Source organism: Genypterus blacodes, unplaced genomic scaffold (genome assembly GCF_046128005.1).
Source record: "Genypterus blacodes isolate CSIRO-AG114 ecotype Tasmania unplaced genomic scaffold, CSIRO-AGI_Gbla_v1 ptg000067l_1, whole genome shotgun sequence".
In the NCBI taxonomy this organism is placed as follows: domain Eukaryota; kingdom Metazoa; phylum Chordata; class Actinopteri; order Ophidiiformes; family Ophidiidae; genus Genypterus; species Genypterus blacodes.
The window spans coordinates 9,486,942-9,511,641 of NW_027466879.1; the positions used below are offsets into that span (position 1 = coordinate 9,486,942).

Sequence of the window (24,700 nt, forward strand, 5' to 3'; positions counted from 1 at the left end):
ACCCAGAAGGAGAAGCAAATGAATGATGGGGAAGCTGTGATAGGCGTCAAGTTGTGTTTGGGTGTTTCACAGCCTAAAGCCCGCAGGTGATGACAATCTGAAAATCAATCAGATCAATCGGCCCCTATCAGTAATCACCAGGTCCAGCTTCCCTCACATGCACACAGGAGCACTGACGAGTGAAACTGATTTGGTATTTTCAACAAACTTAAATTCAGGAGTCGCTCGAGGGCTTTGTGTCAGTGAATTAGACACATAGAGTGACAGCAAACCGCTCCATGTCGCCTCTGAGGAAGAAGATTGTGCTTCTGTTTGTCTTGAGCTCCTGAAACTTGATTTCCTCTGCAGCACTCACAGCTCATTTCCATGGTTTGGCATATGAGGATAATGCATCATGCAGTTTGAATATTCGTTATGTGTCGCAAAGTGAACACTAACTGAAATAAATGTTGTGTCTCGACAATTTTGATGTGAGAACAGAAACCGTTTCCTCTTCTCTGTCGCAGCAAAATAAACGTCACGTCATCATTTCTCATACTCAATGATTCATTATCCAGGCATGAGAGGTGGGTGTTTGTGTGTGTGGGTGTCACAAAAACACATTTCAATCAAATGAAACACACTCGCCAAGACAGCCCAGAGAGACATCTACAGCTTTCAGCCTAAATCCAAAGGTTAAACGCCAGAGTTTGATTTCAGCGAGACCAAAACGACACCGGTGTGAAAATGCCCTGAAGCGCTCAGTGTGATTAATTTGATACAGCATGCAACAGCTGTGTGTGTGTTGTCATATCAGGATCCATTAGTCGTCCGGGTTCCAGGATCTGGCTGGAGCCCAGCGAAACATACTGACTCACAGCTGGCAGTCCTCATCGCCATGTTCACTCTGAGGATGACGCCACCATCACCCTGTATGTTTGCGCTCGTTATTTTCCTGAAAGATCCTTTTTTCTCCCTTGTGTTCGTGTGTGCAGGTGGAGCGGGAGATCGCCATCCTGAAACTCATCGAGCATCCCCACGTTTTAAAGCTGCACGACGTCTACGAGAATAAGAAATATCTGTGAGTAAACTCCCGCAGGTGTTAACGATGAAAACTTTGATCTAGGCGACAGGTCGGCTTTTCAAAGGTTGTGGAATCATCTTTAATGCAACTGAGACCGGATCAAACCGGAGTGTGCTCACCTCTGAACACACTCCGGAGTGTGCTCAGAGGTGTAAATTGATCTATTCAGGCATTAACATTCATTTTTGCCGTAATAAGTAAAATAAAGCAATCAATCGTATGTTAATGTGGTGAGTAACCTTTTAACGGAAAAGTGATAACAAATTCTACTATATTTGTGCAGGTGTCATAACAATAAACATGTATTTGTCTGATATTCTGTTGCCCCAAATCTGAACTTTCCTCATAATGTTAAATTCACCTCTCTTGCATGTGAAAATCTGCCTGCGTCGACAGGTTCCCGGTGTGTTTGCTGCAGTGTGTTTGCATTAAAGCTCCCCTGCTCATCCTCACTTTAACCTGCCGCACGCCACTGTGTAACTTTGAACGTATACCCGTGTTTTATTGTAGACATTAATCTGCTACATGCTTAATGTGCTACTCAATAATTGATAAAGGCGGCGCTGTCAGACAGAACGGGGATTTGTTTTCTTAATGTGGCGAGGACAGGGACGGATGGGGGCCACGCACGCAAAAGTGTTTGCCGTGGAGGAATTTCACGCTCGCAAATCACACACGAGCGTGTTTCTAATTTAACTGGGCTTTGACAGGTAAGCGCTTGAGCGGATCCCTTAATCTGCTAATAAATCAGGCTGCGGTGAAGACGGAGGTGTAGCAGGGTTGAGTGGGGGTGCAGGAGAAGGAGGAAGAGGATCTGTAATGTCTCCAAGATGAATGAATAGAGGAGATAAAAGATCGTTTCACCAGCGAGCCGCGGTTTAGGGATTTTCTCAAGGACTTATGAGAATCCGTCAATGTATTGTGCTAACTTTACCGTGTCATAGGCAAATACTTCATTGTTTACTGCGCGTTTCTTACACACACACACACACACTTGTCTCCTGCAGGTACCTGGTGTTAGAGCATGTGTCTGGAGGGGAGCTTTTCGACTACCTGGTGAAGAAAGGCCGGTTAACGCCCAAAGAGGCCCGGAAGTTCTTCAGACAGATCATCTCAGCCTTGGACTTCTGCCACAGCCACTCTATATGGTTTGTCTCTTCGCGCCAATTGCCCTTCATCATCACAGTCATGGGTTTCTACCTCATACGCAGCTGTGCGAGGTCATATAGATGAAATTCTCCCATTTTGTTGTTAGCTAGAGTTCAAGAAAGTCTAGAAAATTATCCTGGTTGCTTCAAGGCAGCACAGTTCGCCGCCTTCTTCCAGGGACGCAGTCTGAAATGATGCGCTCGCAGCTTTCTTGTGTCAGCAGTGTTTTGAAGTCAGACCGAGCAGCAGCAGCTCTCCATCTTTAGACCGCCCATATGTGTCTGATCTCCTTTCATCTCTGAGAACACCTTCTGTACCTGGGCGGCTGCTCGCTTCGCTGTATGTCTAAGAACAAAAGTACATCAAAGAAGCCCCTCTGATGCTCGGCAATAAATATCAAGTGTTAGACACTGAGGGGTCAGATTTATTCTAAACTATGATTCTTCCTGGATGAACACAGGGAGAGATGCAGCCATAGATTCTGCTGCTTTCGCTTCTTCCCGCTGTCACGCCGAGTTGGAGGTTTGGTGTGAGCACCGACCCCAGACCTCCTTTAGACCTTGAATCAATGGGATTTTAATAATTTAGTCAAATTAAATGGATTCAAATCTAGATTGTTTGATTTCGAACAAGAAGGGAGAGAAGGAGATTTTTTAAGGAGGCTCTATGGAATCAATTAGGATGTTCTCTGGGTTCTTAAATGAGTTCCTATGGGTCAGTGTGAAGACTTTATGGGTCCTCTGGAGATTTCCAGGGTTCAGTAAGGAGATCTTCAGGATTCTTCACGCAGAGGAGGATCCAGAAAACACTGTGATAGATTCCATCCCCATACAATCCTCCACACGATCAGCATGTTTGAAGAGGTTGCTGTATTTGTGTTTTGTGTTTTGCAGCCACAGAGATTTGAAGCCAGAGAACCTGTTGCTGGATGAGAAGAACAACATCAGGATAGCAGACTTTGGCATGGCGTCTCTGCAGGTCGGGGACAGTCTGCTTGAGACCAGCTGTGGGTAAGTTTGTTTATGTCAAGGTTTCACAACTACTTCACTTTGTCCTTTTGTTTGATACATTTGTTTTATGAAAGGAGGGTCATATCCTACTGATCTGTGTGGGCGCTGATCCGGTATGAGGTATAGAAGCACTGGGTTCACTCTCATGGTATCTTTGGTTACTCAAACTACTTGAGTTGATTTGAGTTGCCATGTTTCAGTGATCAGTTTGTCAGGTACTTGTTGTTTGTACCTCGGATAAAAGCTGTATAAGGTCACAAAGCAAATGAACGGAAAAAAACACTGGGCAAGATGTTCTGCACGCAGGTTACTCATTCATTCTCATTACTGCAAATGATCCACCCACTGCAATTCCCTTTTCACTTAAAAATGCATGTCTACTTGATTTAAGGACTTTGAAATATAACAATGGCTTTTGAAAGCCTCGTTTGGGGCGGTGTTTTACTTTTCTCACAACAGGATCTAAATCCTCAAGCAGATTTAAACTTCATAGGTAATCTTCTGTCACTTTAATAAAATATTTAGCAGATTGTACGGCCTTGGTGGAGGTTTGCAAATGCATCAAACCTGTCTCAGTGAGTGACACATGTCAAGAGAAAACATCATTTCATATCGGGGCAGATGGCGAGCTTGGATCCTAAAATATGTTTCTGCAGCTTGGAGACGGTTTTGTGGTCTGTGATCCTCCAACTCCTCCAATATTTGACACCTACTTTTGACGGATCACATAAATATGCTGCATGAGTTAAGGCTCCAATCAGTCTTCCACTTGATTTGACATTAATAGGATTTATTATTAAATATCAGTCAGTCGGAACGGCGGACAAGACGCCTGAAGGAAAGGCAGGAAAATCATGTTGGGGTATAATTAGATTGCGGTTAGTGTATTTTGACACAACTGTGTTTGAGTCGAGCAAATGAACTGAGTTTTACATATATTAGCATAATTAAGTATGATGTTGGCACTGATAGAGTGTGTGTTTATTCCGGGAGCTGTGTTTGCGTAGCACAGAGATGGGAAGGAACGCACCGTCGTGTCAGAGTAGTCGCGCTCTCTGAGTCGTTTGCTGTGAATAATCACACAGGAACTCCAGGCCGGTGTCTTCACTGCTGTGTTTACTCACTGTGTGATTATTCCATTATTCAGAAGAAAAAAAAGAATGTGCGCACAGTTTGAGCAGATCACAACAATCTGGCTTTTTTCGCTGCGTGCAAAATAAAACGTGATGGAGGAAGCACACTATTGATTTAGTGATTCAAACAGGAAGTCTCCCTTCTTTTTTTGGACAGTTGTTTTGCAGTGATGTCAACGGATTGGATCGGGCTTAAGACAGAGAAACATCAATGGATTGCTTTAACTCTTAATCTTCAACATTGACAATATTTTCTTTAAATTCCTCTGTCACCCTCTTTTCCTTTAATGGAATTTGTCTTTAATGCACCATCTTTAGAGTGCGATGTGGCTCATACTGTATCTTCCTTTAGTGGTCACCGTGCCGTCGGCCGTTTTCTAACAGGATGAGTCGGATCTGTTTTGAGGTTATTCCGTGTTATGTAATGGTCACTTTGCTGTTGTGGATATTTGAGCAGAGAGCTTCCTGTCAGAGGTGCACCTGTCATATAATCTTCACTGGCTTGATGATGACTGCTGGCTGTTTCCTCTGTGTGTGTGTGTGTGTGTGTGGGAAAGACTGTGTGTTCCAGCTTAACGCTCCCTTTGCTTCTGCTTTCACAGATCTCCACACTATGCCTGCCCAGAGGTTATCAGAGTAAGTGCTCTCTCTCTCTCGCTCTCTCTCGCTCTCTCTCTCCCATCCCCTCTCCTTTCACACACTAATAGCAGCTGGAGCTCTGTTCTTCATAATGGCTCTTATGTCCCTGTCATCCCTGCACACACTCTCATTGCCCGATTCCTACTTTCCTGACCTGAAGTGCACTTCATGTATCATGCAGTATTCACTTACAGGCAAAAACATGCACCCGTCCATAGATACTGTACCAGATACTATATACATATACAGTAGTACAATATACAATAGATACTCGATTTGTATAGCACAGACTCACAGACAGTGTATCAAAGAGCTGTTGCCCCCGTTGCCCACGACATGGACAAATTTAGAAATATGTAAAGGGGGGAAGTGGATGAATTCTTGGATAGCGGCTTGTTCAGGTAGAGATGTTGTAGTATCTATGGGTAGATGTGCAGCCAAAGTGATTATCATCTTTTAGAGTAAATGTTTCATATTGGAATCTGTGCTGAATCCAATCATTCTCTCTGTCTGCAGGGTGAGAAGTACGACGGGAGGAAAGCAGATGCGTGGAGCTGTGGAGTCATCCTGTTTGCACTTTTAGTGGTGAGTTATCGGTGAAAACAGTTCGAGTCGTTGAAGTAACTTATTTAACTTATTTACACCTTAATGGAAAGTCTCCTCTGTATTTCACATTACATTACGCTTCAGTATCTCCAAACACATCTGTCCACGCTGGAAATTAGAGCATCGTCACTCCTCAGCTTAACTGGAGTCTGATCAATTAATGCTAACCTATTGCATCACTGGGCCAGAGAGGTCACAAACACACACACACACACACACACACACCTCAGTCAGAGCCCAGCAGGAAGGGACTGAGCCTGGTTCTGACACTCTTGTGTGGTCAGTGCAGAGCAGAGCAGTGGAAAAACGGGGAGAGGAGAAGAATTTGATTTACTTTGTTCATAAAGAAAATGCTGATGCTGACTGAAGACTTTTCTATAGAGCAGTTTTTGTCCCCGGCAGAGTATCTGAGAAAGAATGAAAGGTCAGTGAAATGTTTAAACAGCAACTTAACAGCCAATCAAAAACTGGGAATCAAAGGTTAGCATCCAAGTACTCCTGACAGAAGCTGAATGTTTGAAAAGAGAGATTTTCACTTTTGTGTTGTTTTGCCGCCCCACGGGATTAATATTGAAATTCCCTTTAAAAAATATATGCTACAATAAAATCCCCGAGCTTTGGGTGCTTGCTGTTCCCGCTGCTTTTTAATACGACAGATGAAGGAAACAGATTGTGCACCAGTTAAAAATGAAACCACATAATGAATTAAAGGAGTGCATGCCTTGTCATCACAATGTGTTTGGCTTTCCACTACAACCTGCATAATGTGACAGCGTTGGTAAAATTATCCCAAAATCTAGCGGTCTGAAACTTGGTCCAGTTCCTCTTCAGGCTTTTGGAAACATAATGGCTGGTTTGGAGTCTGTCCCCATACACACAGGTTTATGACCCCTCCAGAAAGTGTTAAGGATGTTTGAGGGTATTTGCAGTTGCTTGGTAAACACCTGTAACGTTCTTGGTACTGGTAGCGTTTAAGCGACCTCACTGAGCTCATGTGTTTAAAGTATGCTCCTGGTCAATTTGATTCCAAACTTTTGATGTGAAAGCGTCTGAAGTAGGAACTGAGAATGACAGACATTTGTTTCAGCAACATTTGGGTGTAACATATGCAACAGCATGTATATCGCACAACAAAAGCTGTTTATACAAATACTATAATGTGACAATGACAAGTGGGTAGTCAGAGAAGCAAGTACATTACTCTTAGTTTGTGTACTGTGTGCACACATGCATGTTTCTCTGTTGATTAAGATGGAGCATGCGATGCTGTTAAGATAAATCTCTCTACTTGTGTTGTTTTGATTACCCGGCGGTGTAAGTAGCCATCTGGCCCAACTCCCGAGTCCTGCTAGCATCGATTGGGAACGTATCCGTCATGGTAGAGATGGCGCTCCCAGCTGGAGAGCAAGGCACACCGACCTGCCTCATCCATGTCCGACTCTCATGAGGGATACGTCTCACAAACGGCTTCCATTGCTCCGCTCTGTCAAAATCCAGATTATCTCCCAGTGAACAGCTGACAGTCCATTTACATCACAACAAGAGGATGTCAGTGGCAGTGTATTGTATGAGCTGCTGCTGCGGCTGAGCTCCATGCCTCTATTGTGTTTTCACGTCTGACAATCCACCCATTGATTTTTGCTCTGTTAGGGAAGTCTCTCCGTTCTCTGTCTCTTTGACATCCACTTATTTCCATAACATCTCATTATGCATTAATTATGAAGAATAGAAAAGAGTAATGTGTCAAAATTATGGATATTTAGTAACAGGGGAAACTGGAAATTCATGGTCCTCAGAGGAAGACGCCTTAATTCACCCTGAACTTTCCTCTGTTGCCACTTGAACATGGCTCCTCAATGTCCAGAGCAAGGATCCGCAATTGGAACAAACTGTAAATCAATTCGGAGCAGCTCTTCAGATGATAAACCTTTTCCTTTCTGTCTTGTGGCCTCCTTTCCTCTGTCTCCTCAGGGTGCTCTGCCATTTGACGATGACAACCTGAGGAACCTTTTGGAGAAGGTGAAGCTCGGGGTTTTCCACATGCCTCACTTCATCCCTCCAGACTGTCAGAACCTTCTACGCGGCATGATCGAGGTGGACGCCGGCAAGAGGCTCACGGTACGAAATCACTCGGCAACGCTGCAGAACAAAGAATTACCTTCAATGCAATCATGCTTAGTCTGCATTTTGAGTCTGAGCACATGCCAGTGTTTTTTCAAGGTCTGCTTGAGCTAAATATAGACAAGACTGCACCATATCTGACCCTCCAACTACTGAGCTCTGCATAAAACCCTCTCATCTCAGAGAAAGGGTTCATGTTTTACTTTAAATAGAACACTAACAGAATCCTGTAGATTTCATAACGTTGTGTTTTGTAGGTAGTTCTCTCTGTAGAGCTATAAATCTGCAATATAGTAAAAATCATTCTGCACTCAATACAAACGTACTTCAATTGCCATTTTATTTAGTCTCACTGTAAAACATGAAGAGTCACATTTCTGATTTTCTGATTTTCTTTACAGTTAGAGCAGATCCAGAAGCATACATGGTACCTGTAAGTATAAAGACCTCTGTGATCTTTTTGGGCCCTGTCTCATGTCTCAGTATGTGTTTGTATGCACGTAATGGAGTGGATGTGTTTATAAATGAAAGATACAGCAGTAACTAATGTACTCATCAAAGAGATTGCATAGATCTCTGATGGAAACCTCAGTGATGAGACGCTGCTTCAGTTTGCTGTTATGACATCAGGACCCCCCATCTCTCTTAGTGGACCTCTGATCTCAAACAGATGGATTCTGTCATATAACTGAATTGACAATTTCGTTTTGGATGGATCAGTAAACTGACATTGACAAACTATACTAACTGTTTAAATGTTTTTTTTTTACCTCAGAGAAGGAGGTTGTGTTTTTATCCACATTTGTTTGTCTTTGTCTGTCTGAACATTTTTCTGCAGGACTTGTTTGTAAGTATCACAAATTAGGGTTACATTTTTAGTTGATCTGAATAAATGAAGAGTTCATTATAATATCAGATCCATCAGATTCCAGACACAGGATTTGTTATGGAATCTTTCAAAGTGCCGACATTAATCAGAGGCTGCAACTAGCAATTATGTTAATTATTGAAAATTTATGGAGACTTCTGTTATCTATTAAAATCCCTTCATTAAAAGTGACCACAGTTATGTTTTCAGTTCATAAATTACCAAATGTCAATATTTGGTATTTTTCCACATGCATGACATTAACAAATAGGTTGGAATAGTCATTCGTCCTCAGAGAATGAATCAGAATAACTATGGCAAATTGACCTGCTACCATTGCTGCTAATGTTGACGAAGTAACTTGATAGATAGTACATATTAGAATGCAACGTGCTAATATTCAGCTGATGATGACAAGCAACTATCTGAAGCCAAACTTAACATATTTGCCCCTCTTGTGGTATTTCTCAGTAGTATACTTGTTTTTATGAGCTTTAATGAACATTGCAGTGTCCCTGTCGTGGATGGAATCTTTCAGTCGTGTAATTAGGTGGCTGTCTTATGTTGCAGAGCTGGGAAGAACGAGCCAGAGCCCGAGCAGCCCGTCCCCAGGAAGGTGGCCATCAGGACGCTGACCGCGGCCGAGGAGATTGACCCAGACGTCCTGGAGAGCATGCACTCTCTGGGTTGCTTCAGGGACAAGGAGAAACTGACCAAAGACCTGCTGTCAGAGGAGTGAGTCAGGGGGAGGAGGAGGAGGAGGAGGGAGAAGGAGAAGCAGATTAAAAGCAGGAGGAAGGGCAAAGAAATAAATGAAATGCCAAAGAATTGTCAGTTTGAGGAAGTCGTCTCTTTAACATGTCTCCTGATGATTGACTATCCTGCTGTCCCTGCTTTACTGATCTTCTCTCTGCAGGGACAACCAGGAGAAGATGATCTACTTCCTGCTCCTGGATCGTAAGGAGAGGTATCCCAGCCACGAGGACCAGAACCTGCCGCCGCGCACTGAGCTAGGTATGCCGCTCCAGCTCAAGAAGAGATGTTGATTTTGTAACGATTCTACAGCATTTTTATGTTACTACGCACGTACAAACTGGTTGATATGAGGGTTTGTTGATTATTACTGGGCATATTATAGTTGGAATTCTTTTTGTGGCTTTAAAACGCTGTGAACCACACTGAAATGTTTTTTTGATGCATTCAGTTTCTACTCGGTGATTCTTCTTCCTCTTTCCATACTCAACAAAGATTTGCCTCAGATGATAATGACGATATTCTCCCTCCGGCATCAAGGGTTGAAAGTTTGTCGAGTTGGAACGACATTATGCTCAGAAATAAGTCATTGCAAACCCTCTGTGTGAGAACCTTCTGTGCTCGGCTCAGATCAAATCTTATATATGCATTTATTTCAATTGAATAGAGAAAAGATGGAAATGCACTCATTCAATTTATCCAGTGAAGTTTGGGCGCAGTGTGTGTGTGCGTGTGTGTGTGTGTGTGTGTGCGTGTGTGTGCGTGTGTGTGTGTGCGTGTGTGTGTGCGTGTTACAGAATGAAAAGATCAAATATTTCAGTTTGAGAGTTTTTACTGGTGAGATTGAAGCACATGCTGTCATTTCTTATGGCGTCTTCACATCTACATGATTTAGTTCCACTGAAACAAGATTGAGGTCAGTTTCACCTCTTGATTCGGTTCAGTTGAGCAGGTCCGACCACAGTCACTGCACTCTGCTGTGGAATAAATCAGCCACCAAATCAATGCATAATTCAATCAGTCAAAATGACTTGCTGCTGTATTTGTCATTGATGGCGTGTCTACATTCCTCCCAGAGACGCATGAATCCTTATATATCACAGTAAACTCCTTCATGTTTTGATTTTGTAAGTCTCTCCTCCAGAGATTCTGGCCAATGGGCAACAAACCATTACGATGCTGCACTAACCTTCACACTGAGCACACACTGTGTCGTTTTGGGGTTTGGGAGTTTGGAGCTTTTCCAGTAAATTCACAGAGCCGGGCTGGATTTGACTGTTTACAAAGCTTGAAATGGTAGCAGCTGCTGCTTAGGTAACTGAAGGGACAGGACATGGATCCACAACACCTGCGGTTATGATTGTTTTACACAAAGACATAGTGAAGTATTAATGACTGACCAAAAAGTCCTTCCAGCAACAAATGGCACAGCAGAGGAGAGCGACCTCTGGTGGACAGGACTCAGCAGTCCGACTGTCAGTTTGTTTATCTTCTTCCACCCTCCTTTGACCTCTGACCCCCCCCTTTGTGGCTGCTCAGCAGACCCTCCGAGGAAGCGTGTCGATTCGCCCATGCTGAGCCGCCACGGCAAGAGGAGACCAGAGAGGAAGTCCATGGAGGTGCTGTGTGTCACGGAGGGAGGATCTCCCGTTCCTGTACGACGAGCCATCGACATGGCAACCCACGGTCAGAGGTAAGAGGGAGACGTGCACGCGTGTTCATGTGGTGCATGGACAAAATGGTCACACATGTATTTCGAATACACACACAGATAGGGTTGGGTATTGAGAGGCCGATCTGATCTACGGTTACAAAAACAAGATCCAGAATTCTCTACAAGTGAGTCTAAGCCTGATCTGAATTAGAATCAGGACTCACGTGCAATCAATAACGTCTAAACAATACCCAGACCTACAGCACATACAGGTCAGTCAAAGGTGCCAAAGTGTAACACATACCAATCGTCATCACTGTCAAGCTTTGTACAAGATGTTTGTTGTGATATATGTTGTATATAATCCCAGTTCAGTGAAGAAGGGATGGAGGTGCAGTCCAGGAGGAGAAACATCTTTCTGATTGAGTCTCATGTCTGCATCTCACTGGATCATAGACGGATCCATTCCCAGGGCTGTAAATCCCCCCCTCCCTCAATGAACTGTGGTGATATTCATGACACAGTATCATTCCCTCTCAGTTGGATCAGCAGATACAATAATAAAAAAAACAGGTGATGGGACATAAAATCCTGTTTCTGAGCTCTGCTGGCAAGTCAGACAAATATTTAGGTTTTCAGGAAAAAGAGGGAAAGCAGGTATGTGCCATGTGTGTAAAGTGTGCATGGAGCATGAAAGCATCCATGTCCATGCTCAGCACTTTGTAGCCAAAACCTGCAAGACCCCAAGTGTTTCTGTTTTTTTATGGTGTTTTTTTTTGTGGTGGGTGAGGATAACGAGTATGGAGAACCTCCTCGGAATGGAGATAAAAATGTTTCAAAAGAGATGACAGAGGTTCTTGGAGGCAGTGGCTCAGTGGGTAGTGCTTCCGCTTGGGAACCGGAGGGTCGCCGGTTCGAGCCCCTGCCGAGGTGCCCCTGAGCAAGGCACCGAACCCTCAATTGCTCCCCCCTCTGCGAAGGGTGGTAATGTAATGTAAGTCGCTTTGGATAAAAGCGTCTGCCAAATGATCGTAATGTAATGTAATGATCTATAGTAGGTAATAGATCATCAAGAACCATTTTCCTGCAATGTCCATATGTGACAATTCCAGTATGGTTAAGGTACAGTTTGATACAGTGAAGGCATTTCAAAGAACTTTATGGATTATGGAAAGATTGCACTCAAGTGTATTCCAAAAGTCAAGAACCATCCAGGAAATGATTCCCAATGAAGTTCCTCCAGTTGTCCTTGTTAGCCTGCTCCTGATTTTTGAAGGTGTCACTCCTGATTCCTTTTCCGTGTTATATCCTAAAGAAACCCAGTGTTTGCTGTCAGTCAGACATCCGACAGGAGCCCTGGACTTTTAATTATGAACTACACCGGTGTGGTAATTATGTGGATGTTATCTCATAGTTGCCTCATAAATAAAGAGAGATAAAGAGAAAACATCCCAGGTAACTTAATGTTTGTTTTTCCTTAGTAGATGCAATGATTGTCTCTAATGAAGAGTCTCGCTGAGCTCTCTCTCGCTCTCCCGTTCTCTCTCTAGCTCTCCCGTTCGCTCTCTTTCTCTCTCCCTTTCTCTCTAGCTCTCTCTTTCTCTCTCTCTCTCTCTCTCTCTCTCTCTCTCTCTCTCTCTCTTCTCTCTCTCATTGTGTGTGTTACCAAATCGTATTTCAACTGAAGCCTCTGAAGCTTCGTCTGTGTCTTAAACATCACAGAGGCCTCTCCGCTCGCTCGCTTGCCCGCTCAGTGGCCGACAAACGAATCCGCTGAAACGAATCCAAATGTCTCAAGAGAGTAAACAAGATGCAAGAGATGATTTTCCTTTCTTCCCCAGCGAGTGTGTTCAATGTCCTGATGACTCAAGCATGACTCATGACTGTGTTCTCCTTCAGTTTTTTGTTGTTTTTACCAATTTCCTCACCCTGTGCATGCACCAGGTTTTTGCGTTTTGTCTTTGTTTCACGGTGAATCCAGCCTGATATTATCACACTGCTTTGTTTAAGTGCCGCATGCTGTACATTAGGAGTCCTCCTTATGTGACTTCCTGTCCGTCTCTTGATTTTTCTGTCTTCCCTTTTTTTTCTTTCTTTCTTTTTTTTTTGTAGCAAATCTGTTTTCAGTAAAAGCTTGGATATCACAAACGCTAACTGCAGCAAGGAGGAAAGGTATTGATCCGTTCTGTTTGTCTGTTTCTACCCCTGGTTTGTATGTAGTCCATCGTCCGTTCATGTGGTTTTGCTTCATTCCTTTTTAGTTATAGATTTTCCTGCTCAGTCTATTAAAGTACGCTTGCATTCTCAGCTTAGCATCAAATCTCTCCCTCTCCCTCTCTGTACTCTACTAACATTTTGACTTTTTCTTGTAACATTTTGACTTTGTTTTCCAAAATATTAGAACTTTATTCTCAAAACCTCAGTGGTCCCAATACCCTGCTGCTATATTTGACAAAAGTAGTAGAGTGAAAGAAAACATTTTTATTTTGGGTATGTAGTGAAGTAAATGTATTTGTTTTGACGAAATATAAATACTTCACTAAAATACAAATGATCTTCACTGGTGTAATGAAGTACTTGTACATTACGCAACTGGAGTCAATGAATCTAAGCATCAAGCTCAGAACTTTGACCCCAGAGAGCAGTTCGCCTCCACAGGACGGCCTCCCTCTAACTAAGTGCTTTTCTTAACCACCTAATCACCTTAATGGGGCTTTAGTTGCTTCCAGCGTTTAAGAAAAGTGAAAAACAATTACGCTCGAGTTTCTTTTATTAGCCCCTTGACATCGGCACAGACCTTAATAACCTCTTCAGTGACCCATTGACCTTCTTCAAAGACCATTAGAACCTTCCGCTGCCTTCTCTTCTAGAACCTCCTCAGGGACTTGTAGCTGTAGTTCTTATCATTTATTTATATTTTCTTTTGTCTTTTATATAGTAATTTATGCGGTACGTACTAAAGTTACCCTAAGTATTGCGAATACCATCCAAAACTGTGACTACACCAGCACTTTATGTATTATATTGTACAAGGGAAGAAAAAGCAGAGTATCCAGATTTTTTGAAAGCTCAGGAAACGAGAACACTTTGCCTTTCCTTCATTTATTATTTTTTCCTTTCAGCTCTTAAGGGAAATACAGGGTTTGATTTAAAATCCCTGACCCCTTCCTTCACTCTCCCCTCCTTCCTTCATTCTATCTGTAGTCATCATGTGTGTGTGCGTGTGTGTGTGTGCGTGTGTGTGTGCGTGTGTTGGTGTTGTTTGTTTGCAATCCGTCAGCCGTTTGCTTACTTAAACACACGGAGAGGTCATTTCATCATTTCTGAAGAAATCTTCCTCCAGTCTTCCTCTGCTCACTGACTTTCCTACACATTGGCTGGCCTGGGTGGAGATTAGCATAAATTAATTGCCGATGGAATGCAGCTGGAGCACAAATAAGACTTTAAATGCTTCTTTATCTCACTCGTCATCTAATTGAGGAGATCCATGCAGGCGGTTCCTCAGTCTTATGGCGTCCTCCTCTTCGCACTGAGCTGCAGTTAAGCCTCCTCGTGCTCCGGGCTGAAGCTAATGTGCAATAAAAAGAATCAGCATGAAATAATAATTACACTTTTTCTTTTATTTTCATTCAATTGTGGTGGCCTGGGAGGCGACAGAGTACTTTATTGTGATTTACTACGGAATACATGGGAATAGAATAATCGAATGGGAGATTATTACAATGATAAAATGTAAAAATACCACAGTAACTACTCACAAAAATATGAGGAAATTTGTATGTGTTGTTTCGTGCGGCGGCAGTGCCACCCTTTGCTATTCGTAAAGCTAATTGGACATGCAAGTGATGTCATCCCACGTGTGTGTGTGTCTTCAAGCATATTTAAATGTGATTTACCGTTTCAATTTTCATTTCCAACAAAGCTAAATTGTCTATGGGCAATTACATACCAGAGTCTCCAAAGACAGGCCTACATGGTTTTTGGTCAAAGTGTGTGTGGTTGTGATGTCGGGGGGCAGAGAGAGGAGGGGAGGGGAGGGGCGGATGAAGCAGAGTGGGAACGAGCAAAAAGAGGCAGATATGAAAAGTTAATGAATCGTAAATGAAAAATGGAAAAATTCATGAAGCAAAGAATAGAGACACTGTACTAATGCATTTTGCTGTGTGTGTGTGTGTGTGTGTGTGTGTGTGTGTGCGCGTGTGTGTGTGTGTGTGTGTGTGTGTGTGTGTTGTAGATGTTGACTTAAGCTCTTTGTAGAACGTTTCATGTTATGTTAACGTGTCAGTCAATGTTAACAGGAATCATGCGTCCCAGGGAACTCTGGCATCTGCTCACACCATCAATTACATCTTTACATCTGACAAAATGTTTTGGTTGTTCTGTCTCTTCGACACTTTGGTCCGTGATAGAACATCCAGATTTCCATGGAATGTGATTCACACTCATGAACCCTGGAAGATAATTCCCAGCGACTCATCACCAGCAGGCCAAAACATGAACTTAAAGTGCCTCGCGGACTGAAATGTTGGATTTCTTTTTCGCTTTTGTGCAAATCTGGCTGTATAGTTATAAGCCCAAGCTATATAACCCTGCCCATAACGATAAAACCAAACTTAATGATGTGTTAAGTTTGTAATAAAATGTAAGCGTCGGTGGCATTCTGTAGATCTCAGCTCAGCCAATCATGAAAGTCGCTCCTCATGAATATGCATGAGATCCTGGGGAAGCCACAGAAATTAACAACATGCTTGTGGACAGTATGTGTATGTAGTACAGTAGATTAAAGTCCAAAATGTGAAGATGTTATTATGATGATCAGGTTTGGCTGGTAGGGTGTTATCAGTGCTGTGATATAGAAATCAAACAAACCTTGATGAGGCTCAGTCATCAACCAGGTAAGAGGATAAACAACTGACACCGACCCGCCTCTTCCCTTCTGCTTGACCTCTTCACTTTACTAACGGTCGAGAATGCGCTCAAGCGTGTGGTTCTTGTGTAGTTTTGTTGTTGTTGTATGTTGCACTGTACTTCCCGTTCCGTCAGTCGCTACATGCAGTTTGCTGTGCAGTGGGTTTCCGTGGATTTTTGGGCTTTAACCTCAGGTGTGCGTTTGCGTTTTTTTAGGTCACGGTCCATCAGCGGAGCGTCCTCTGGTCTGTCAACCAGTCCTCTCAGCAGTCCCAGGGTAAGTGTCCATATGTCCCATGCACTGACGGGCATTTCCCCCCACAATGCACCTCACTGCTGGCTCCACTCTGCTGTGATGCTGATGGATTTTGCACATCACAGACTCTCATTCAACTCAGCCACTCATCAGCAGTTCATAGCGATCACCATGGACGTCATTCCAAGCCTAAGAGCCTACTTAAGCTTTGAAAGGGGACAAGTGCTTTTTCTATTTTAGCCCCTTTGATAGTGTGATATAGTTTATAGTTGGCAAATTGGCAAAAGTTTAAGGTTGAAGAAAATAGAAACACATCTAGCAAGACAAACCCACAGGTCATAAACTGCCATCTGCTATTCACCTTAATTCCCTCATAACATAAGAGATTATCACCAACTTCTTTACATGTAAAATCTGAATACAAGAATTATGAATACCATGAAAATATGAACAGAATCAGAAGTTTGATCTTTGGCTTGAACAGTACTAACTAAAGAAGAGAGCTATCCATCTCAAAGAAAAAGCTACAATACAGCCACAAAACTTAACTTAACACTTAAGTTAACCTGCAGCTCCACAGCCTCCTTGTGTAGATTCTCTTAGGTGCTGCAATACATTTTTAAAGCTAACTCAAAGCAAGGACACTGTCTGGGTATCATCAAATATTCCCTCTGGCATGCAAACCCCGTTCTCTTTAAAGCAAAGTTAACATTTAATTGTGGCGGCACAGAGTTGTCTCCTTATCTGACTGCAAAGCGAAGAAGCAGCAGATTTTAGTCTGGAGCTCCTGTTCCACCGTGTTCAGTTGAAAAACTCGTGTGCAAAACTCATTATGTGATCTGAGAGCATTTGCATAAAACAGAAAAATTAGCAGTATGGCACTTAAAGGACCAGTCCAGAGTTTTTAAAGCACATCCATGCACACTGAGTGAAAATAAGCCATCAATGTCCCCCCTCCTGCTGGACAAAGACTGACTGGCTTGCCTCATATCACACGGATGTAGTAATCAACCATTACAGGGTTTGTAGTGAGTAGTGAGTTAACTTCCTGTTTCCAGTGTTACACCCTTATGTTAAAAATACATGCACACACTTTTTATTATAGCTGACATAACTTCGTCACTTAGTGTAAATCGGTTTTCATATGTGCTTTGTAATGGAGTTACAGGAATGGAATGACAGATAATCAACAGGCTCTGATCAGATGGGTCATATCTGCCTCTTATGACCTGTCCAGTTTAAGTTCATTCATTCCACAGCATCGTGCATGAACGCTGACGACTTCCCAGGTGAAGGGTGAAGCTACATGGGTTAGCTTTCCAGCCAGGTCACTTGCTGTTAAATCAGGATGCACTGACTAATCAGCCATCAAAACGACCAGAAACTGGCAAAAAATGTTGTGCAGATCAGTTTTGGAGTCTAAAATATTTTCTGTAATTTGATATGATATTGAATTCGGCTTTTCTTTGCCACCCTAAAGTCTGCACAGTGAAAAATAATTTACTGGACAAGATGACAAATTTTAACTCTTTGATTTGTGAAAAAGCTGAATCACCTTTGTCGTCCTGTGTAGTAAAGAGTCAGTGCATCGCTGCTGTCTGAGCCTCATGAATGCTTCACTACAGGTTTCCACTGCTGCCTCCTGCTGGCTCACTGTGCTAACTGCATGTTCTGTTTTTTTTCTTTCTTTCTTGCACTTTCACCACCTCTTGCCTGCTGTCACTCGCTCCACCCCCACTTTCCTTCTTTTGTTTCCTGCTGTGTTTGATGGGAATGAAACATGATTGGGCTGTGCTGTTCCTCTGGCTGCGGCTGTGCTTTTTCATTGGCTGACTCTGCCGGTGCATGACCCGTCGTAGCCCAACCGGCGGTTCTTCCCACCCCAGTCCCCAGACCTGTTTCAGTCCCCCAACTGCAGCCCCATTCACTCCCCTGATGGCCGCCTTAACGGGTTGGGGCCACGTACGCCCAACTCCTACCAGCCAAAGATGGGATCCCCCCTCATGCACCCCCGCACACAGACCCTCCCCGCCAAGCCCAGAGTCTCAGAGAAGCCCCTGCAGACCACCCGGTCCAATCCCCTTCCCAACACAGCTGAACCCCCCTGCCACCCCAGATCTGAGCCATCCACACCAATCCAACCTCTGGCCCCCTGCATCCCCAACAGCCCCAGGGTGAGACGGCACCCGCCTCTCACCGTCCCCCCCAAATTCTCCATCCCCCTCTCTCCAATGCCCCCTATGTCACCCCTTCGCCGTCACCACCTCCACCCTGACCACAACGGCAAATGTGTCCCCATAACACAGGTGACCCCTCACCCCTCCCCAAGAGGGAGTCCCCTCCCCACCCCCAAAGGCACCCCGGTGCACACGCCGAAGGACAGCCCGGCCGGGACACCCAGCCCCACGCCGCCGCCCAGCCCGTCCATCGGCGGGATGCCCTGGAGGACGCGCCTCAACTCCATCAAGAACTCTTTCCTGGGCTCACCGCGCTTCCACCGCAGGAAAATGCAAGGCGAGTAAAACAGAACCAGTGTAGGGAAGATGAGAACATGAACACCACCATCATTAAACCAAGAGTAGCAATAAAGTGATAATCAGAGTAAAAATAGTTAATGGTGAAGATTACAGTTTAGTTTAACAGTACGATGGGAATCTCATTGTAAAGCTTTTGTGGCTTTCAATTAAAGTGAAAAGTGTCAAAAGAAAAGACAGAGTGAAGAAGAAAACAAGGAAGCAAAAGGGAAAATATAATGAAGGACAAGAAGCAAAGAGAAAGTCTTTGACTAAATGGAGTTTCATCTCTGGTGTGTGGACTTACTTCATATTTGTTAACAACATGAGGTAATTTCTCTTTGTGGTTTTCAGCTCAGATGTGTGTGATACGATCTTAATCCTCCTTGTACCATAACCGATTCCGCACAGAGCATATTTATGCGTAAACCCTGCATTCTTCTCACCCAGGGGAATAAATGCAAATACTCTCTTTATCCCTAATCTCCATCAGGCTGCGGCTCACCTGCTGCAGCCTCTGGCCGTGTCGTGAACAGATAACCATCTCATTACAGCAGGCAGGAAATGGATCCTTTCTGCTTTATTTTACCCCCCAAGTGCTTTATGCAACAATATCCGACTCATCTCAACAAAGTCCTGAAGTGATCCCATCCGCACAGATGGATTGTATTTGTATTGAAATAGCGCTTGGGTGAAATTAAAGTGAGTCACAGTTACTTTGAGTTTACTTGTACAGTACATTAGTCATTGATGCTGATGATGAATTCCAGTTTATGCCCACAATTGACACTGAATGAAGCAGTGCAGACGCGTTTACCTCAGACGAAATGCTCTCAGTGACGAGTCGTAGGAGGGCGATGTGTCAGTTTGTGTGTGTGTTTAGGGGACAGTTGCATTGGCAGATATCTGACACACACATATTTATCGTGTGACTGTGATTCACGTACCGTTTCAAATGACTTTGTTACTGTAGCGCCAAAAGTCAAAGTGTTAAAGTGTAATTGCCCTTTAATGTAAAGCAGTCAAACAGGTCACTAGCATTTGACTCTCATTAACTGGACAACATCCAAACAAAACACTGACAGATTCTTCTTTAATCAAGGAACAGAGATGAAAAGCTTACGTTCTAATTTATGTGTCTAACATGGTGGTCACATGGTGGCACTGTTAGGTCCAGACACGCTACAAAAAGGAAACTGTTCCTCCTTTTTCTCCCTTATTTCTTCGACTGTGACCGTCTGACCTCATGCTGTAACCTTTGACCTCTGTCTGTATCCACAGTTCCCACCCAGGAGGACATGTCCAGTCTCACCCCAGATTCATCTCCAGAGTGAGTTACAGCAACACAACCCAAGTCAAAATCAATAACAACTCAGAGTCTTATAACAGGAAACCATGACCTGAGACAAACTGCAGGGTAAAATAAAATACCTGAAACATCGGTCTGACAAAAGCTGTCAGATGCTTCCATTACATTGAGAAAGAATACAAATGAATGCTGATCTGTTTGGATGCAGATGTCTGGGTTTAGTTTAGTTGATGCTCCTTCCCTAAAAGCAGCAGAAATTAGTTGTGCCACTGATGAAGCATACTAACAAATGTCCTCACCGCAGGCTGGCTAAGAAATCCTGGTTCGGCAACTTCATCAACCTGGAGAAGGAGGAGCAGATCTTCATCGTGATCAGAGACAAACCTCTGAGCTCCATAAAGGCAGATATCGTCCACGCCTTCCTCTCTGTAAGCCTGATGAGTCCTCTCACCTGCACAGACTATCATCTGTTCCACTCTTTGAAGGTTGATTAATTCTGCCACCCGAACACACACACACACTCATACACTTCCTCGTCCCTTTCTGCCACCCCCCACCCCCCCTCTCAGATCCCTAGTTTGAGCCACAGTGTGATCTCTCAGACCAGTTTCCGGGCAGAGTACAAGTCCACAGCCGGTCCCACCGTGTTCCAGAAGCCTGTGAAGTTCCAGGTGGACATCACCTACACCGAGAGCTCTGGCGCCACCAAGGAGAACGGCATCTACTCTGTCACCTTCACCCTGCTCTCAGGTTAACACACACACACACACACACACACACACACACACACACACACACACACACACACGTAAATAGGTGTGCTTAGTTGCTTTACCCGTCTGGTTACTGGTCTGCTGCGTTCTCCTTCAGGTCCCAGTCGACGTTTCAAGCGCGTAGTAGAGACGATCCAGGCTCAGCTGCTCAGCACCAGCGATCAGCCCGGCGTGCAGCCACAGATATCCGGTAAGTGGGATCTCCTCGACACCCGACCCCTGCCAACCCCCCCCCCCCCCCCCTCCCTTCAAATGCCCCCCTCCCTCTTCTCCCTCACAGCCCCTCCTCCTCCTCCTCCTCCTCCTCCTCCTCCTCCTCCTCCAGCATCCTGGCACTCACTCCCCTCCCTCACAGCACAGCCTCGGCTCGGGCCCGACTCGGCTCCGACCTGCTCGACTCGACTCGGCTCAACACGCTGCTTTCAGCACACAGCATCTCCACGTGCATGTCCCTGCCACATACGCAGATCATGGCCTTCACACACACATACACACACATACACAGGAGGATTTGCAATGTTAAGTAGTACCCAAATATTTGGAACAGCCATGTTGTTGTTGTGACTCTGTACTCCAGTATGGTGTGACTGAAAAAGCTTTGATAATCATCTTCAATTTGTGTTTGTTTGAGAGGATCCCGGGAATACAATAGAATAGAATACAAGCAAATGCAATACAATACAAAAGAAGTATGGAGATGATGAAACGGCAGATGAAAATGTTGTAACTAATTCAAATTCTACCGTGCTGGAGTAGAGACCAACAAAACAAACGCTTCTCACTGCCCATAGGTTTTTAGATGAGCTGCAGACGTGCATTTACATGGCTGATCATTGCCTCTAAGGAGCCGTTCCTGCTGTACTTTACGGTGCAGTTTGTCTTCTGCAGAGAGACGCAGCGCTCCACTCAAATGAAAGTTAACGCAACAGAACCGGTTTGGATTAAGTGTTAAATGTGCACGTTTCTGGTGTCAAACAGGGAGGAAGATGAAGGGCACCTTATTTTTTTACTGTATAGTTTTATTTAAGGCAAAAACTCATCACGTGTAAGTTAATGCTCCACGCTTTCTGTAGCGGAACTGGCCAGAAACAATCGCACATCCCTTTTGAAATATTTGATATGGATATTTTTTGGGCTGCCTATTGATAGATGGATCAATATAGAAGAAAAGAAAGTGATTGTGTTTTCTGGTTGTCCTTGTTAGTTGTGTCCGTTAGTCTGACTACTGTAGTATTCCTGTTATTTGTATTTGTGGTTATTTACTTGATAATGGTCCCCTCTGGTGGTGAAGTAGAGAACTACATCCTATCCACACAGCGCAGTCACACTTGAAAGTGTCTGGAGGCTATTTGGTGACACTTTACTCCACAGGTTGATAAATGCTTTGGACTAGTGTTAGATTTTACACACACACTGCTGCCTTCAGGATACACACACTTGAGACATTCACACACTTACACTCTGCTGTCTTTAAAGGCACAGTTTGCTTTCTTTTTTTTTGACATAAGGTGCTATGAGCGACTCACAAATTCTGGCATGGATGCAGTTGCTCTTGTAAATGGAAGTTAAGGCAAATAAAATGAGGGTCAGGTGGTCAACAAAGTCATACAAAACGTGGCTATTACAGCGCAGTCATGGTAGCGGTTCATCGGCACATTTCAGAGCCAGCTGGCAGCTCGATGGATAAAAATGAACAGCAGCAAAGTGCCCACAGTGCATCAGGAGAAAAGGTCCTCTGTGTATTCCCGATGCTTCATTGTGTCCTCAGACCGCACCGTAGGACATCTGGCAGTGAACAGTGCAGGAAATGACTCTGCAATTATAATGTATCGACCTGGATGATGCTCATTTGGCTCGTCCTGTCCACAGCCGGCGGTGCTGGTGACCCGTCAGCTGAGAATAAGAGGCAGACAGCAGCATTTGATGTGCTGTGTTAGATAAGTCAGTGTAACCGCAGTGTGACAGGGCTGCACTTGTGTCCCATCAGGCACCCTGGAGTGAAGCCCAAGAGCTGAATCCAGCATCTGAATTACGCAATTGAGACATCTGCTCCTGTTGTGGGTGATAAAAAGAACTTTTCACATTCGTTTTCTTGCTGCTGCTCATCTTTATTCGCGTAACCAGAGCTCCGACTCACAAGGCCTCCTAGTATAAACTCATTACACCTTACGTCAAAGCAACACCCTCCAAACTATCTTCAGCACAGGGAACCAGTAGCACCAGTCTGGCCAGTGACCGCCACAGATGGGAACTGTTATCAGGCACTGTATGCACAACCTCAGTCACCCACCACCATGCAGATGTGCCAATAACCCACATCTCTCTCATTTCCATCTCTCTGACTGTATCTCTCTCTCTCACTCTCTATCTGTTCCTCCTCTGGCCTGCCGCTTCATGCCCTGCTTCTCATCATCCTCAGCTTACTCTAACCACACTTGGATTGACTGAATGATTAGCATGCCGAATGGACCGTCCAGCCTCCCAGAAGCCATGCGCGCATACAGTTTGGCAAATTTGGCCTCTCAGCTTGGCACCGCTGTCATTTTGTGCCTCTGCAGCTATTACGTAATAGAAGGAACAGCTGCAGGGTTTTGTGCGGAGATGCGGCGCAGCGCTCGTCTCTGGCTGATTGGTGCCAAACAGTGTGTGCTGATGGTGACGGGTGAGCTACCTGTCATTCACACATGATCAAGAGTGTGTGTTTGCCAAGTCAAGCTTTGGACTAACGTACTGAAGTGAAGCATGCTCGGTGTGTGTGTCGCAGTGACGAAGCACAACAGCAGCACAAACAAATACAGCACACGTGATTGTGTTTGCATCCCGGCCTTTGCACCAAACCACAAAAGTGCATGGCGGTAACGCTTACTAAACCTCTCTGAACCCAAAGGCCTCCTGAGTGTGTGCGTGTGTGTGTGGGTTTGCTCCTATACTCTGTGTGTGCAAGTATGTACATGCGAGGATGCAGAGGCTGATGGATTTCGAAGGATAATACATCATTCACTGTGACTGTTCTGCTCATATTCCAGCTTCACCTCTCTCAGATCGGGAGTCCCTGTGGACATTAAAAGTCAAGTCGTGCGTATTTGTGCAGCTCAGCATCACACACGGCGTCTCAAAGGGCTTTACAGGCCTTTACAGTAACAAACGGTCCCCAATCCAGCCCAAAGCTCGGGAAGAAGACGAGCAAAACCTTCACGTTTAAGGATAAAAGCAAGAAACCTTGAGAGATTTTCTCTCTCCTCGAACGGCCAGGTGTGCGATAGGAACCATAGGTGGGAAAAGACATACATTACAAAGACACAAAAAGTGTCCTGCCTCAGTAATAAGGTCTTGTGCCTTAAAGATCAGAGGGAGGGGGAGAGAGACACACAGAGAGAAAGAGAGAAAGATTTAGTTGCTTTTATTACTGAAACAGTTACAAAAAACACAGAACACAGAGAAAAGACACTGAAAAATGTTAAAATACGCATCTGCATGTCTTAAAATGAAACAAGTTGTGCCAGTTTAAAGAATCATAAAATCTAACATTTTGGGTGAAGTCTGGAACTTCTAAGCTGAACATTCGGCAGCGCTGCATTTATTTTTCAAACATATCCCAAACATAAAGATGAAATGTGACGTATCAGCCACTGCCAGCATATGAGGTGGTGATAGTGTTTGACAGCTCATTCAGTGAGTTGGTTGGTGTGTGTGAGTGAGTGACACTGTGCTCTGCTCTCAGATGGCTCTCAGCGCTCAGCCACTTTGCCCAGTAAATCCTCCAAATGTGGTAAGACCCAGAGTGACCGGGAGCTCCCGGACAAAACACCCGACCAGGCTTTTACCCTGGTTACACTAACACGTGTGCTTGTATATAGGTGTGTGTGTGTGTGTGTCTATCATGTGGAGACTTTGTGGAAAATCACGTCCACACTAGGTCACAGATATTTCATTTTACCAGATCCA

General features: G+C 44.3%; 1 protein-coding gene across 2 annotated transcripts in view; it reads left to right on the forward strand.

Annotated features, from left to right (window-relative positions):
* Positions 1-24,700, forward strand: part of LOC143004580 (serine/threonine-protein kinase BRSK2-like) — a 77,290-nt gene that overhangs the window by 48,267 nt on the left and 4,323 nt on the right. Inside the window, exons 3-19 of one of the 2 annotated variants that reach the window (XM_076155580.1) lie at positions 975-1,060; positions 2,071-2,211; positions 3,106-3,222; positions 4,958-4,991; positions 5,511-5,579; positions 7,572-7,718; positions 8,123-8,154; positions 9,160-9,324; positions 9,506-9,603; positions 10,885-11,035; positions 13,109-13,168; positions 16,121-16,181; positions 18,020-18,674; positions 19,955-20,003; positions 20,287-20,410; positions 20,552-20,732; positions 20,853-20,945. In XM_076155580.1, the coding sequence (XP_076011695.1) occupies positions 975-1,060; positions 2,071-2,211; positions 3,106-3,222; positions 4,958-4,991; positions 5,511-5,579; positions 7,572-7,718; positions 8,123-8,154; positions 9,160-9,324; positions 9,506-9,603; positions 10,885-11,035; positions 13,109-13,168; positions 16,121-16,181; positions 18,020-18,674; positions 19,955-20,003; positions 20,287-20,410; positions 20,552-20,732; positions 20,853-20,945 (2,263 nt within the window). The remainder of the gene's footprint in view (positions 1-974; positions 1,061-2,070; positions 2,212-3,105; positions 3,223-4,957; positions 4,992-5,510; positions 5,580-7,571; positions 7,719-8,122; positions 8,155-9,159; positions 9,325-9,505; positions 9,604-10,884; positions 11,036-13,108; positions 13,169-16,120; positions 16,182-18,019; positions 18,675-19,954; positions 20,004-20,286; positions 20,411-20,551; positions 20,733-20,852; positions 20,946-24,700) is intronic. The other variant, XM_076155582.1, reaches the window with a different exon arrangement.